General features: G+C 43.6%; 1 protein-coding gene across 3 annotated transcripts in view; it reads left to right on the top strand.

Annotated features, from left to right (window-relative positions):
* POLR3A (RNA polymerase III subunit A) overlaps positions 1–15,000 on the top strand; it is a 109,553-nt gene that overhangs the window by 35,092 nt on the left and 59,461 nt on the right. For all 3 annotated transcript variants that reach the window (XM_068255438.1, XM_068255437.1, XM_068255436.1), the window contains exons 9-14: positions 3,124–3,227; positions 3,792–3,933; positions 13,016–13,156; positions 13,320–13,389; positions 14,606–14,733; positions 14,822–14,960. In XM_068255438.1, coding sequence (XP_068111539.1) covers positions 3,124–3,227; positions 3,792–3,933; positions 13,016–13,156; positions 13,320–13,389; positions 14,606–14,733; positions 14,822–14,960 — 724 coding nt within the window. The remainder of the gene's footprint in view (positions 1–3,123; positions 3,228–3,791; positions 3,934–13,015; positions 13,157–13,319; positions 13,390–14,605; positions 14,734–14,821; positions 14,961–15,000) is intronic.

Genomic DNA, 15,000 nt, shown 5'->3' with positions numbered 1-15,000 from the left:
GAGCGCTGGGAAATTTAATCTTGATGTATTCTTCTGTGGTGCCCCCCATTGGTCCATTGTTCTGGACCAATGAAAATCTTTCCTAGGGACAATGAATGACCCATTAATAATATCAGTGGATCAAAATTCCAAGATGTTTTTTGACAGCCCCCCCTTCTTCTCCCTTCTCTGTGAAATAGAACCTTGAGGGTACCCCCCAGTAAAATCATATGTGAATTTTCTGCCAGGGCTTTCTATTAGACTGATGTATCTGACCAGAGACCAGGTTTTTCTTTAGGCTGTACGACACATACAAATGCATAATCTCATGAGATTATGATTTGTATGTGTAGTACAGCTAAGAAAAAAACCATTAAGATCAGATACATCAGTCTAATTGTTTCCAGTGCAGGAAGAGTTGAGAAACTCCGGTTGTTATCTCTATGCAAAAAAGCTATTAAGCTCTCCGACTAACTTAGTCGTGGAGAGGGCTGTTATCTGACTTTTATTATCTCAACTGTAATTGAACTGTTTACTTTTCCTCTGCTAGAGGAGAGGTCATTACTTCACAGACTGCTCTGAAAGACTCATTTTGAATGCTGAGTGTTGTGTAATCTGCACATATTATAGAGTGATGCAATGTTAGAAAAAACACTATATACCTGAAAATATAAATATGAGAATATTTTCTTTGCTGCTAATCTGCTAGTAATTATTCATAGTTCACAACCAATTCATTATATCATATATTTTTTTTCGCTTCAGTGTCTCTTTAAGGTCTGTTCATTTGACCAGTGAGACCCTTTCTCAGATGGGAGATTTAAAGATACTTGTGTTGGACCACTTGAGTATTGCAACAGTGCAGCAGAGAAGACAGTTATCGAAAATGCTGTACAATCAAAGTTTTTTGATCTATGCAAAATCTGAGTTTTTTTTGTTTTTTTTTTAGAATTAACGTGGGTTCAAGCTGGCCACCACTTTTGCCACTTGCATGACTATACTTGTACCCTTTGACTCTTCCAAGTTGCACACTTGGGGGGTGCCCCCCCCTTTCCCTTCTAGAGTGATTTGTGGAACTGAATACATTACAGGCTGCTATTAGCCTTAAGACTGACTTGTTGTTAAAACAACTTGCTACAAACCAGTTAGCCTCTTCCACGCTGTAAACTGGTCTGGAAAGAGTTAAAAGGGTGTATGTGCACCACCTACTGGCAGTAGGCACATATTATAGCATTACAGACAATTCAAAGTTCTGGATTCTAATACCATACTGTATATTGTACAGAAAATGACACTTATTGCCACACTGGTCTGAATTTGGCCGTGACTGACTATAACCACCACCATGGCTAAGAGTTGTGCAGCAGACCAGATTGTGTACAGCAGCCCAATGATGTTCCCTAAAGATCTGGCATGTCTGACCTTTAGCTATGCCTAAGCATGACCCAACGGCATTAGTCTTGGCACCCCCCCCCCCCCCCACCCGCTGGAAACCATTCCGTTAGATGCGTTTGTCATCCCTTCGCCAACAGTGCACTAACAACACTGAACAGAAGTGTAATCAGCCTTTGCACATGACGCATCTTTTGTTATGCAGGGGGAGTGCAGAAACTATGAGCGTGCGTAATGGAGACGTTTCTGGTGGTGAGAGCAGCAAGAACAATGCTATTGTGCTGCGCTGGGCCATTGCTAAGTATCTAACACGCCGTATCTTCATGCAATCGTTGTGAGCCTGATGTAGTCACGCTGGTCTGAACATAATGACCACCCCCGCCATGTCATTTGTTATGGTGCAACACTCCGTTCAGACCAGAGTGTGTATGGACCTTTAGGGCTGGTTCAGGCGAATGTCTCAATCACCTGCCCAGTTTCTCGTCCAAATGCCTTTTTGCAAGCTAGCTGAAAAGCATTTGTTGACTTTCAATGGCGATTCCTAGCGATCGTCATTTTTCATCCCGCAGGGGGTCACAGGAGTGAGGCGCTAATGGACCCCAGCACAACAAGACCCTGCTGCTTCCAGACAGTGGGAAAAAATAAAGATCAAAATCCTGCTTTTGCATGAATGGCGGTAAATGTGTGAACTGGCCCTTAGTGGTTGTACCACACAAGGGAGATGCTTCAGGTAAATACTGTACAGTATTTTATTTCTGCATCTGTAGATTTATTTCTTCATCCATATTGGAGGAGGATTTTTCTATTTGTGATTAAAAAGTTTATTTTAGAAATTTTAATTTAATTTTTTTTACATGATTTTGTATTTGAAACTTGTATTACTTATATACTCAAAATGGATTCTAGACTCTTGCTTGATGGATTTTTAGTTAGTTGCAAGCAAAAATGTCACAAAAATTAATTTAACCACTTTTTGCACAGCAATCCTGCAGAAATTGGGAGGTTAAGTATACCATTACCTCTTCATAAGTGCACAACCGCTCCCCAGAAAAAAATAAAAATCTGAAGATGCAAAATCTGCTCAGACCTACCTGATGCATCTAATTACACATGAAAAAAATGGAGATTTTAGCACACTGTATACATCAATGAATTTTCTGAATACTAGGCGTGCAATTTGAGGATCGTGGACAGGCACTGGATGGAGTCATCAAAGATCAATTCGGGTGCTTGTCACGAGACATAGGCTATGTCTCAAATCTGTATAATGAAATTCAATGCATCAGCACACCAATTTCCAATAATTCACGCTCCTTTATTGAGCCATGTGTTCCCACAAAGGGTGTTAAGCCAACAATTATTTCTGTTGGCTTAACACCCTTTGTGGGAGCACATGGCTCAATAAAGGAGCGTGAATTATTGGAAATTGGTGTGCTGATACCTTGGATTGCTGAATACTCGGCAATGAGCTTTTTCCATTGTTGAGTACAATTTGAACTTTTGGGAAAGTTTTTTTTAAAAATGTACTGTTTGGATTTTCTTTTTTGTTAAATTGCAAAATGATCTTGCATTGCACCATTATGTATCTTCTAAAAAAGTGGGGGCACATTTAGTAAACTCTCATGTGAGAAATGTGTAAGCTGCCATTTCTGATATGAAACATGTACATTGGGGTGCAAGTAGCCTAAACATATTGTATGCCTGAACAATATTGTGCGTGTCAGTGGTGACTTTTTTTTTTTTTTTGCCAAGGTTAACCAAGCAAACATGCATTTTATGCGGAAACTCGTACAGAATGGCCCAGATGTTCATCCAGGTGCCAATTTCATTCAACAGAGACATACCCAAATGAAAAGGTTGGTCACCTGCCTTTACCACCATCAATGACTGTATTTATGAAAAATGTAACAGTAATTTAAAAAATGGTTACATGTGATTTTTTTCCAGCTGCATTTAATCACATTATCATCTCATCCCTTTGCTTTAGATTATTTTGTGATTCTTTTTTGAGAAATGTGTTATGAGATTATTTTTGAAATAAAGATCTAAATACTGTTTCTCTAAATGAGGTTTGGTCTGTTACTGTCCTGGCCTCTGTCCATTTCTCTATAATCTACTTGTCCACTTGTCCTGGATTGTGTACATTTACAAAACCAGGCAGTTGTTGCGAGTATTCAGGGCAAAATTATCAAACTCCGTGCAAGGAGAGTTGGATCAGATCTTGTGCAGAACTGGATTACTTGCTCAAAGCGACCAATCAGAACCCTTCATCTGTAAATATGTTAGATTGTTGCACCAGTTTTTCTTCAATTTTCCTTTCACCGATTTTGAGCTGCCCCAGTGTCTTATAAGTTAACTATGAAGGTGTTTGTCGGTGACGTGATTATTTTATAAACTTGCAATGCATTGTTCTTATGTAGATTTCTTAAATATGGTAACCGGGAGAAGATTGCTCAGGAGCTGAGGTATGGCGACATCGTCGAGAGGCATCTCATAGATGGAGATATTGTTCTGTTTAATCGACAGCCATCCCTGCACAAGCTCAGTATCATGGCTCATATAGTGAGTTGCAGAACTGATTTTATTTTTCAATTAGCCAGCTTTTGATAATTATCCAGTAGGGAGTGAGATGCTTATAATTCTAAGTTGATCGGAATTTCATGAAATTTTTTGTAGCTTGAAAATGGACAAATCAAAGTATGTTTTCAAGTTTGTATAAACTTAGCATGAATTGGCTTTAAAGTGAACCTCCGGACTAAAAATCGACTCGGCAGCACTGAAAAGGCCTGGTGTTTCTTTAACAGTTTCACAGCATCAGAACTTTGTTTACTCTTATACAAGCCTTATTTTTAGCTGCACAGAAGAAAACTGCCCGGGCATTTTTCCCCTGATGCTGTGCAAAGCATGATGGGATTTCTGATGTTGTTGTTCTCTTTCTGCTGTTTTGGTGCAAATTTTTTTTTTTTACATTTTTAATTTGACATTTGAAGCCTAGCGTGTGCAGCTGGGAGGGGTTATCAGGTCACAGGACTGTTGGAACTGTGTCTCCTGCTCCTTGTCACCTCCTTTCAACCAAAAAGATGGCTGCCCCCATGACAAAGATGGCAGCCCCCATTAATCACAAACATTTGCCTGTTCTTTTAAAACAGGGTGGGTAAGAGATTATATTACCTATCTATTCTAATTAACATAACTAATGTAACTTGATGACAGTATGTTTGTTTAGGCTGAAGTTCCCCTTTAACTTGGAATTGTTTTCATCTCATGACCCTGTTATCTAATTATTTGTATTAATATCAATGTTAAACATTTTGAGAAACTATTATTATTATTATTATTTAGTATTTATATAGCGCTAACATCTTCTGCAGCACTTTACAGAGTATATAGTTTGTTTGTTTTTTTCACTAGCGGTTTCTCAGAGAGGCTCACATTCTAATCCCTACCATAGTCATATGTCCATTGTAGTCTTAAGGCCAATTTTTAGGGGGAAGCCAGTGAGCTAATTTGTATGTTCTTGGGATGTGAGAGGAAAGCAGAGAGCTTGTAAAAAACACATGCAGACATGGAGAGAACATACAAACTCAGTATAGTTAGCATACTGTCTCAGATTCTAAATACATTATGTAAAACAAGCTTCCAATAACACAATGTTCTATTTTTCAGTCATGATGTTATGCCTGAGGAAGGGGACTTGGAGTTCTTGAAAGCTTGCTTCAGAAAATGTATTTAGCCGACACAAGGTGTACAGTGCTGCCCATAATTATTCATACCCCTGGCAAATTTTGACTTGGTTACTTTTATTCAACCAGCAAGTCATTTTTTATGGGAAAAGACATAGGTGTCCCCCAAAAGATAAGACTATGAACACAAGGCATTATTGTGGGGGGATAAAAAAAACATTTCTCAGCTTTTTACATTTTGAGCAAAATGTGTCCAGTCCAAAATTATTCAGCCTTTATTGGCTATTACAGCAATCAAACCCTTCTTATAATTGCAGACCAGCTTTTTGCATTTCTCCACAGGTATTTTTGCACATTCATCTTTAGCAATGAGCTCCAAATCTTTTAGGTTGGAGGGTCTTCTTACCATCACCCTGATCTTTCACTCACTCCACAGATTCTCAATTGGGTTCAAGTCAGGATTCTGACTAGGCCTCTCCAAAACTTTATCTGCTCACCATTTCTTCACCACTTTTGCTGTGTGTTTTGGGTCATTGTCATGCTGAAATGTCCACTGGTGGCCAAGGCCTAGTTTTTCTACAAACTGCCTGACGTTGTCGTTGAGAATCTTCATGCAGTGCTCTTTTTTTCATGTGCTCTTTTTTTTTTTTTTTTTTTTCATGGTGCCATTTACTGTGATTAGGTTCCCTGGTCCATTGGCTGAAAAACGCCCCCAAAGCATTAGGTTCCCACCACCATGTTTGACAGTGGGGATGGTGGTCTTTGGGTTGAAGGCTTCTCCTTTTTAAGCCAAATAATGGAACCATCATTGTAACAAATCAAATAAATTTTTGTTTTATCTATTATTATTATTTATTGTATTTATAAAGCGCCGACCTATTACGTAGCGCTGGACATTAATTTAGGTTACAGACAATATTTAGGGGTGACAACAGCAATATGACAATACAGGAGAACAAGAAAACCAGATCACACAGCACAGTATGAGTACAAGGTAATGCTTAGTCAGTCACTGGAGGGGAGCATGGAGATTAGGCAAGTTAGGTTCACTCAAATGCATAGCATGGGTGCACAGTAATGGAGGTGCATGATCAGGTAGGACACAAAAGGAGGAGGACCCTGCCCAAAGGCTTACAATCTAGAGGGAGAGGTAAGGACACGAACGGTAGGGGACCAGAGTTCAGCTGTGGGTTTAGAGCAATTGTGAGGGGTGGTAGGCCAGAGTGAAAAGGTGAGTTTTGAGGGCCATCTTGAAGGTGTTGAAGGAAGGGGCTGCCCTAATGGGTGGAGGTAGGGAGTTCCATAGTGTTTGAACGGCTCTTGAGAAGTCTTGGAGGCGTGCATGGGACTGGGTGATGCGGGGGACAGTCAGGCGAAGTTCATTGGAGGAGCGGAGTGAGCGGCTTGGTGTGTATCTCTGAGTAAGATCAGAAATGTAGGTTGGACAGGTTTTGTGGACGGATTTGTAGGTCAGACACAATATCTTGAATCTGATTCTGGACTGGATAGGAAGCCAGTGGAGGGACTCACGGAGGGGAGCCGCCCTGGTGGAGCGATGGGAGGAGTGGATAATTCTGGCTGCCGCATTCATGATGGACTGCAGTGGGGCTGTTTGGGTCATAGGGAGACCAGACAGAAGGGCATTGCAGTAGTCGAGGCGAGAAATTATGAGGGCATGGATGAGGAGTTTGGTGGTGGCAGAGGTCAGGAAAGGGGGAATCTTACAGATGTTACGAAGGTGGAAGTTGCAGGACTTTGTGAGGTTTTGGATGTGGGGAGTGAAGGAGAGTGCGGAGTCCAGGGTGACACCCAGACAGCGGGCTTGAGAGGTAGGGCGAATGGTGGTATGGTTAACAATCACCTGCACATCTGGGAGGTCCAGGGATGACCGGGGTGGGAAGATCATAAATTCTGTTTTATCCAGATTTAATTTCAGGAACCTAGCGGACATCCAGGAGGAGATGGCAGATAGGCAGAAGGAGACCTTGTCCATGGTAGTGGTGGATATGTCAGGGGTGTGGAGGTAGATTTGGGTGTCATCTGCATACGGATGATAGTTAAAACCCATGGAGGAGATAACCTTGCCAATGGAGGATGTGTATAGGGAGAACAGTAGGGGGCCAAGGACCGAGCCTTGGGGGACTCCCACTGAGAGGTGGTTGGGGGTGGACGAGGACTCATTGAAGGCGGTCGTGAAGGAGTGGTTGGAGAGGTAGGATGAAAGCCAGGTCAGGGCGAGATCGTGAATGCCCATGGATTGGAGGGACTGGAGGAGTAGGGGATGATCTACTGTATCAAAAGCTGCTGAAAGGTCAAGGAGGAGGAGGATGGAGTATTTACCTTCAGCTTTAGCTAAGGCAAGGTCATTGACCACTTTGGTGAGAGCCGTTTCGGTTAAATGGGCAGGCCGAAATCCAGATTGCAGTGGGTCTAGTAGTGAGTTGGCATTGAGGTACTGGATCAGGCGTTTGTGAACCAGACGCTCAAGGAGTTTTGAGACGAAGGGGAGGAGGGAGATCGGGCGGTAGTTGGAGGGTAGCGAGGGGTCAAGGGAGGGTTTCTTGAGCAGGGGCAGTACTGTGGCCTGCTTGAAGTCTGATGGGAAGGTGCCTGTGGATAGGGAGAGGTTAAACAGGGTAGTGAGGACTGGGGCCAGATCTGTGAAGTGAGGCTGAAGTAGATCAGAAGGGATAGGGTTAAGTGGGGAGGTAGTGGTATGGGAAGTCTGCAGTAGGTGGTTGACTTCCTCAGTGGTAGTAGGAGTGAAGGAAGTGAGGGGAGGGATAGGGTGAAGGAGGAGTTGGTTGTGAACGGGTGGGAGGTGAAGATTGAAGATTGGATATTTCCTGACGGATGGAGATTATTTTGTTGGTAAAGTGGGTGGCTAAATCTGTGGCAGAGAGGGAGGAAACAGAAGGTGGGTGGGGGGGGGGGGGGGTTTAAGCAGGGAGTTGAAGGTGCCAAAAAGACGCCGGGGATTGGAAGCTTGTGCTCCGATGAGCTTGGTAAAGTATTCCTGCTACGCATGAGCAAGGGCAGTGTGGAACTGCAGCAGGTTAGTCTTGTACTGTAAGAAATCCTGGTTTAGTCGAGTTTTCCTCCATTTTCGTTCAGTGGCACGTGCTTCCCTCTGGTAGTTGTGAGTATGGGTAGTGCGCCAGGGCTGGGGGTTAGGGGGTCGGTTGCGGCGGAATATTGGTGGAGCAGCTTTCTCTAGGGCTGATGAGAGTTTGGTGATACTGAGCTGCAGCAAGATTAGGACACGTTGGGGTGGGGAGAGTGGAGGACAGGCCATGGAGGGAGTCAGCAAAGACGCCAGGGTTGAGCTTGCGTAGGTCTCGCTGCCATCGACCAGGTAGGTGGGCAGGCGGGTCGTTTGGAGGTGCCTTCCGTGAGGAGGTTGAAGGTGATGGTCTGAGGGTGGAAATGGTGCGATGTCGAGGTCAGCAATGGTGGTGGATTTATAAGGTCGAGAGTGTGACGTGCAGTGTGAGTGGGGGCGTTGGTGTTTTGTACTAGGCCATGTGAGTTGGCTATGGTCAGTAGCCGGGTCACAACAGAGTTCTTGGGTTCATCGATGGGAATATTGAAATCCCTGAGGATGATGGTGGGGAGGTCAGAGGAGAGGATGTGTGGGAGCCAGGAGGCAAGGTTGTCGAGAAATTGTCGTGTGGAGCCCGGAGGGCGGTATAAGACTGCAACAATGGCTGGGAGGGGATTGTAGAGGCGGATAGTGTGGGCCTCAAATTATGTGAATTGTAGGGAGGTAGGTGGGGTGAGGACACTGAAGGTGCAGGATGGGGAGAGGAGCATAACTCCTCTCCCCATCCTGATCATAACTCAGAAGACCAGAAGTCTTCTTTATCCAGATGAACATTTGCAATGGCCAAGCAAGCTTTTGTGTGCCTTATCTGGAGAAGTGACGTCCTCCTTGGTCTGCATCCATGGAACCCAGAAGTGTGCAGTGTCCGCTGGATTGTCTGCCTTGATATTGCCACCAGCAGAGCCCAGATTCACCAGGATGGCCTTGGATTCTTTATCACCTCTCTCACTATCCTCCTGGCCTGAACATGTCACTTTTGGCTTCCGACCACGTCCTCTGAGATTTTCCACAGTGTGGAACATCTTTTGTTTTTAATAATACTTTGCACTGTAGCCACTGAAACTTGAAATCATTTAGAAATGACCTTGTAGTCCTTTCCTGACTTGTGAGCAGCCACAATGTGTAGCCACAGGTCCTCACTGAGCTCCTTTGTCTTTGGGCTCGTTTCCACTATCGCGAATACGCATGCGGATTCGCACATGTAATGCAAGTGGATGGGCCTGTTTCCACTGTAGCGTTGTTGCGTTGCGTTTTTCTTCAGCGGTGAAAAAACCACACAAAAGAGCCGCAGAATTCGCCTGCGAGTGAAATGCATGCGAATCAACGCTAATGTATTTAATAGGGAATTTGCATGCTGTTTTGGTATGCGAATTTTCATGCGAATTCGCATGGAAATTCGCATGAAATCAATGGAAAAGCACACCGGCATTGCCATGGTTAAATTCGCATACATCGTCATCCATGCGAATTCACACGAAAATTTGCATGCACACGCATGTGAAATTCGCATCCGCATGCGAATTTTGCCGCAGCGATTTCATCATGCAATAGTGGAAACGGGCCCTTAGCCATGACTGTCCACTAACCAACTGCAGAGAACTGCTGTTTTTCACCTGTTGAGTTGATTAAAACAGCTTTTCCCAATTATTCAGGGTAATTATGATGCTTTAGAACAGCTTAGACTATTTGGAATGGTATAGAACAGTGGTCCTCAAACTAAGGCCCGCGGGCCGAATGCGGCCCCCTAAGGCTTTTTCACCGGCCCCCCACTCTCAAAATCTATTACTTATAGATGCGGTCCCATGCATCTTTAAATATCTGGGACCCACATTTAGAATAGCAGTGCTGGCAGCACCCATCCACATGGATCCAGTTGGACTGCAGGTTGTCACCTGGGTATGCTTCTCTGTAGTAAAAGATGTTCTTCATTCATGTGAATGGCTGCTTCTACTCCGGAGGAGTTCCCCTCTGTGTTGCAGGACATGCTATCTGCACATGCTGTGTTGTGTGTGGGGGGGGGGGGCATACATCGGATTTGGTTAAATGGGAGACATAAGGGCCGAACGTAATAGAGAGGTCCCAACACTACTACCCAAAACTTGATGCACCGGGGAGTTGACCAGCTTATCCCATCATCCACCAAAGGGTAACACATAACATAGACAAGACATAAGGGCCGCACATGTTAACAGGTAATAGTTTACACCACTTCTGCTCAATGTAATGTTTTCTACATTTTATCTATACTCCGGCCCCCCAGCAGTCTGAAGTATGTTGATCCGGCCCTTGACCGAAAAAGTTTGGGGACCTCTGGTATAGAACTTTGAATTTTCACACAGACTGACAGTTTGTGAAGGGTATGAATAATTTTGGACTGGATACTTTTTTTTACTCAAATGTAAATTAAAAGCTGAGAAATGTTTTTTTCCACAATAATGCCTCGTGTACATCGTCTTATCTCCTGGGAGACACGTCATTTCCCATCAAAAAATTACTGGCTGGTTAAATAAATAACTTTAAATCAAATTTTGCCAGGGGTATGAATAATTATGGGCAGCACTGTATCTCTTACAGCAACAATTCTTTATCTTCTACTATCTATAGGTAAGATGTTACTACAAATTTAGCAGCATTAAAGGCGCTCATGTTAAATTGATTTACTAGAGGAGGCACCTGGGAATAATGGTGGTGGAGGTCAGTTACTTTGTATCAGAACTTATAGCGGAAGTGGCCGTGTTAAGTTAGGTAAGGTAGTTAGTGTTTGATATAGATGGAAGGAGGTTTGTGTTAGGCATACAGTAGGTAGGGGAAGGATAGTGTTAAGCATAGGTAGGGGGTAGATTATTGTTGGGCATAAATACAGGGAATGTTAGTATGAGAAAAGGATAACCTAGGATGGTGGTGGAATATTGGTAACTCTACCAGTGTTCTACTGTACATAGGTGAATAGTAGATACCGGTAAAATTACAGATATCCTACTATCAACGATATCTCATGCCCATTTACCATCGTGGCACTTTTATATGACTTTGGTACAAACGACTTCTCCAGTATTTGCATAAATGTAATCAGTGATTTTTTTTTTTACCTTTAGTAGCATTTTCAAGGGGTTGTCATAAGAGTACTTATAGAGAACCAGTGAAAATTTTCAAAAATGGTATTTCACTTTTGGAGCCTTACCTGGGAGTCCCAATCCGCCTCCCAAATTTTACAATCTCTCACAATGCACTTTGTCCTTGTTGTGAATGAAAGCCTTCTTTTCTCCTATGCATAAGTGAGGATGTGATGTATATTCGAGAGTGATACATCATGGGAAACCAAACGTGCTCACTTAAAGAGAGTCTGAAGCGAGAATAAATCTCGCTTCAGACCTCATAAATACTGCTAAAACGCCACTATAGTGCGGCTTAACGGGGGTCCCTTCACCCCCAAATCCCCCTCGATACACCCGGGGAGCGCTTCCTGGTTGGGGCAGGGCTAGCCGCCGCAGCCCTGCCCCACGCGCGTCTGTCAGTGCGTATCTCCGCCTCTCCCCCGCCCCTCTCAGTCTTCCTTCACTGAGAGGGGCGGGGGAGAGGCGGCGATGCGCCGCTGACAGACGCGACTGGAGGCAGGGCTGCAGCCGTTAGCCCTGCCTCCAGGAAGCAATAAATCACGACCAAATCTGCGACCAAGTGTCGCAGTGGTCGTTTTGGGGGTGAAGGGACCCCCGTTAAGCCGTGCTATAGCGGCGGTTTAGCAGGGGCACACGTGCCCCTGCTTTTTTATGAGCTCTGAAGCGAGATTTATTCTCGCTTCAGAGTCTCTTTAAAGGGAACTAAGCACCAGGATTTTTTTCTTATTTTTTATTTAAATGAACCTCCCCTTAAAGAGAACCCGAGGTGGGATTTCATTATGTTAGTGGGGCACAGAGGCTGGTTGTGCACACTAACACCAGCCTCTGTTGCCCCATGGTGTGCCTCCATGTCTCCCCTGTGCGCCGCTATACCCCCACAGTGCTGGCGACACGCAGCGTGTCGCCAGCACAATGTTTACCTAAGCGCTGTCTGTCAGCGCCACTCCCCCGCCTCCTCAGCATCGACGCTACCCGCCCGTGTCCCTTCCCTACCGCTGATAGGAGGGAAGTGATGCGGGCAGGTAGCGCCGATGCGGGGGAGTGGCGCTGACTGACGGCGCTTAGGTGAACGTTGTGCTGGCGACGCGTTGCGTGTCACCAGCACTGCGGGGGATATATCTGCGCGCAGGGGGGACATGGAGGCACACCATGGGGCAACGGAGGCTGGTCTTAGTGTGCACAACCAGCCTCTGTGCCCCAGTAACATAATTAAATACCACCTTGGGTTCTCTTTAAGGGAAGTTTGTAATGGAAGTTCATTTAAAAAAAAATGTGTGCTTAGTTGCCTGTAAAGCTGAATTATTGAAAATGCCTTGTGGTTTACTAAAAAAGCAATGCTAAATATAATTTTGCCTTCTTAAAAGTTCTTTTTGCTTCTTTCATCCCCTTATATTCTCATAGTGCTTCTGGGTCACCATGAGCGATCTAGGTACTCACTGTAATGAATTAAAATTCTCATAGCTAGGAACACAGGACAGCAAATCTGAGAGGTTGTAACCGGTTTTTCCATCTAAATATATTTTTTCCCGTTACTGGGCATTTTGACATGTTATAAATAGAGTAAAAAATGGATTGCAGACTTGTTTTTTTTTTTTTTTTTTTTTTTTTTTTTTTTTTTAAAGGAAAAAGTGGTCCTTGTTATATGTAGGCAGCTATGTGGGACGTTTTTTCAAGGCTTTTGTTCATGTGAGATTTGAATTAAATATATGGTTGATAATTTTTGTCTTGTCTGTGCCACACAGGCCAGAGTGAAGCCACACAGAACCTTCCGCTTTAATGAATGTGTCTGTACTCCATACAATGCTGATTTTGATGGTGATGAAATGAATCTACACCTCCCCCAGACTGAAGAAGCCAAGGCAGAGGCCTATGTGTTGATGGGGGTGAGTGATGCAGATTACCCTTGCAGGTTTTACTTTGCAAGACAAACCTCCAGTGGATCTACATCTAGTTCCCTTTATTTCTGAATATGTTGATTGCACTGTTAGCAAAGTGTGCTGTAAATATTATTGTATGACTTATCTTGCATGATTGTCTTCTTTGCAGACCAAAGCCAATCTTGTCACACCACGCAATGGAGAACCGCTTATTGCTGCAATTCAAGACTTTCTTACAGGTATGGACTAACCAGCAAGCTCATGGTGACCCAGAACTCATTGGAGTGTGTAATGGTTAATTTGCATATATTCAGCAGTAGTGCCTGGGAGACATCTCGAGCTCACTCCAACCTGAATTATCGCAAATTCTTTCTGTTTTAGGAAAGCAAATTTTTGTTTTTCTTACAGGTATGGGTTAGGGAATATTAAAGGGAGACAACAAAATCCAGAGCCTATGGCATTTGGTACATTCTGTGCTTATTGCAGAACTTATTCAATCTTTATTAGTTGTAGCATATGACCTATACCAAGGGATTGACCTTTTAATATATACCGTAGTTAGTAGCAGGCAGCAGCACTAGTTGTTATCCAGCTGTTCAGTCATTTTCCTTATCTTTCATGGAGAAAATACTTAAAGTGACTTTGGAATGGAAAAAATATATAAATCCTCGCATTTTAAAAGAGAAGGCTCAGGATCCCTAGGCGCCTTCCTGGTCCTCTCCTTGTGTTCGTTACAGTGGCCCCGTACTGCACAAGCACGAATGTGAGCTCACACATGGCCTGTATGTAGCCGTCTGAAGGTGGGAGATAGGAATGGGGGCCAGGAAGGCTCTATAGCAACGTTTCCCAAACCTGTCCTCGTGACTCCCTAACGGTGCAGGTTTTGCAGGCACAGATGAGGTAATAAGTTTCTTGGCTACATGAAATTCACCTAGCTGAGACACTAATTACCCTACCTGTGCATAGGTGAAGCTGCCTGCAAAACATGCAGCACTGAGGAGTCACGAGGATAGGTTTGAGAAACGCTGCTCTATAGGATCCAGGACCTCCTTTCTCCATAGGTAAGCTTTATCCTCAAACACAACAGACACTTAACCCCCTATTTCTCCCATTTCTGCCTATGTCCCATTTTTAGCTCAACTTTAATTACTGTGATCTGATTTAGAACCTCATTAGACGTTCCCACTAGAACTGAAGAAGGTAGTTGGTGATCCAGCATGATAGATTAAGATCAACTACCTTAGCATTGTTTCCGGGGAAACTCTGTACACTCATAGAATGAATGATAATTTTGTGCCAGAAAAATTAAAATGGCGTATGAAGCTTTAAAATTTTTAATTGTAAGAAACATTAAATGATTCATATCAGTACACATGCCAACAAATGTATATCTTGGTTTTAGTTTTAACAAAGTGTGACTGGCTGCTTTACTCATCCTGTCTTTTTTTTTGCCAGCTGCCTATCTCCTCACTCTGAAGGACACCTTTTTTGACCGTGCAAAAGCATGTCAAATTATTGCTTCTATTCTGGTGGGAAAAGATGAGAAAATTAAAGTTCACCTACCTCACCCAGCTATCCTGAAGGTATTTTATATTCTGTTTGTGATCTTACTAGTCATTTTGTTTGGATTTGATGTGTTCATAAAGTGAAGTTTCCTTGGTCTCTTTACAGCCAGTCAGATTGTGGACTGGAAAGCAAATCTTTAGCATCATCCTCCAGCCAAGTTCGGACAATCCTGTCCGTGCCAACCTCAGGACCAAGGGCAAACAGTACTGTGGCAAAGGAGAAGATCTGTGCCATAATGATTCTTGTAAGTACATTTTCTATAGTATTGTTTGTTCTTGTGCCAA

This window comes from Hyperolius riggenbachi, chromosome 10 (assembly GCF_040937935.1).
Source record: "Hyperolius riggenbachi isolate aHypRig1 chromosome 10, aHypRig1.pri, whole genome shotgun sequence".
Taxonomy (NCBI): Eukaryota; Metazoa; Chordata; class Amphibia; order Anura; family Hyperoliidae; genus Hyperolius; species Hyperolius riggenbachi.
The sequence above is the reverse complement of the archived record's forward strand: the minus strand, read 5'-3'. Positions and strand labels throughout refer to the sequence as shown.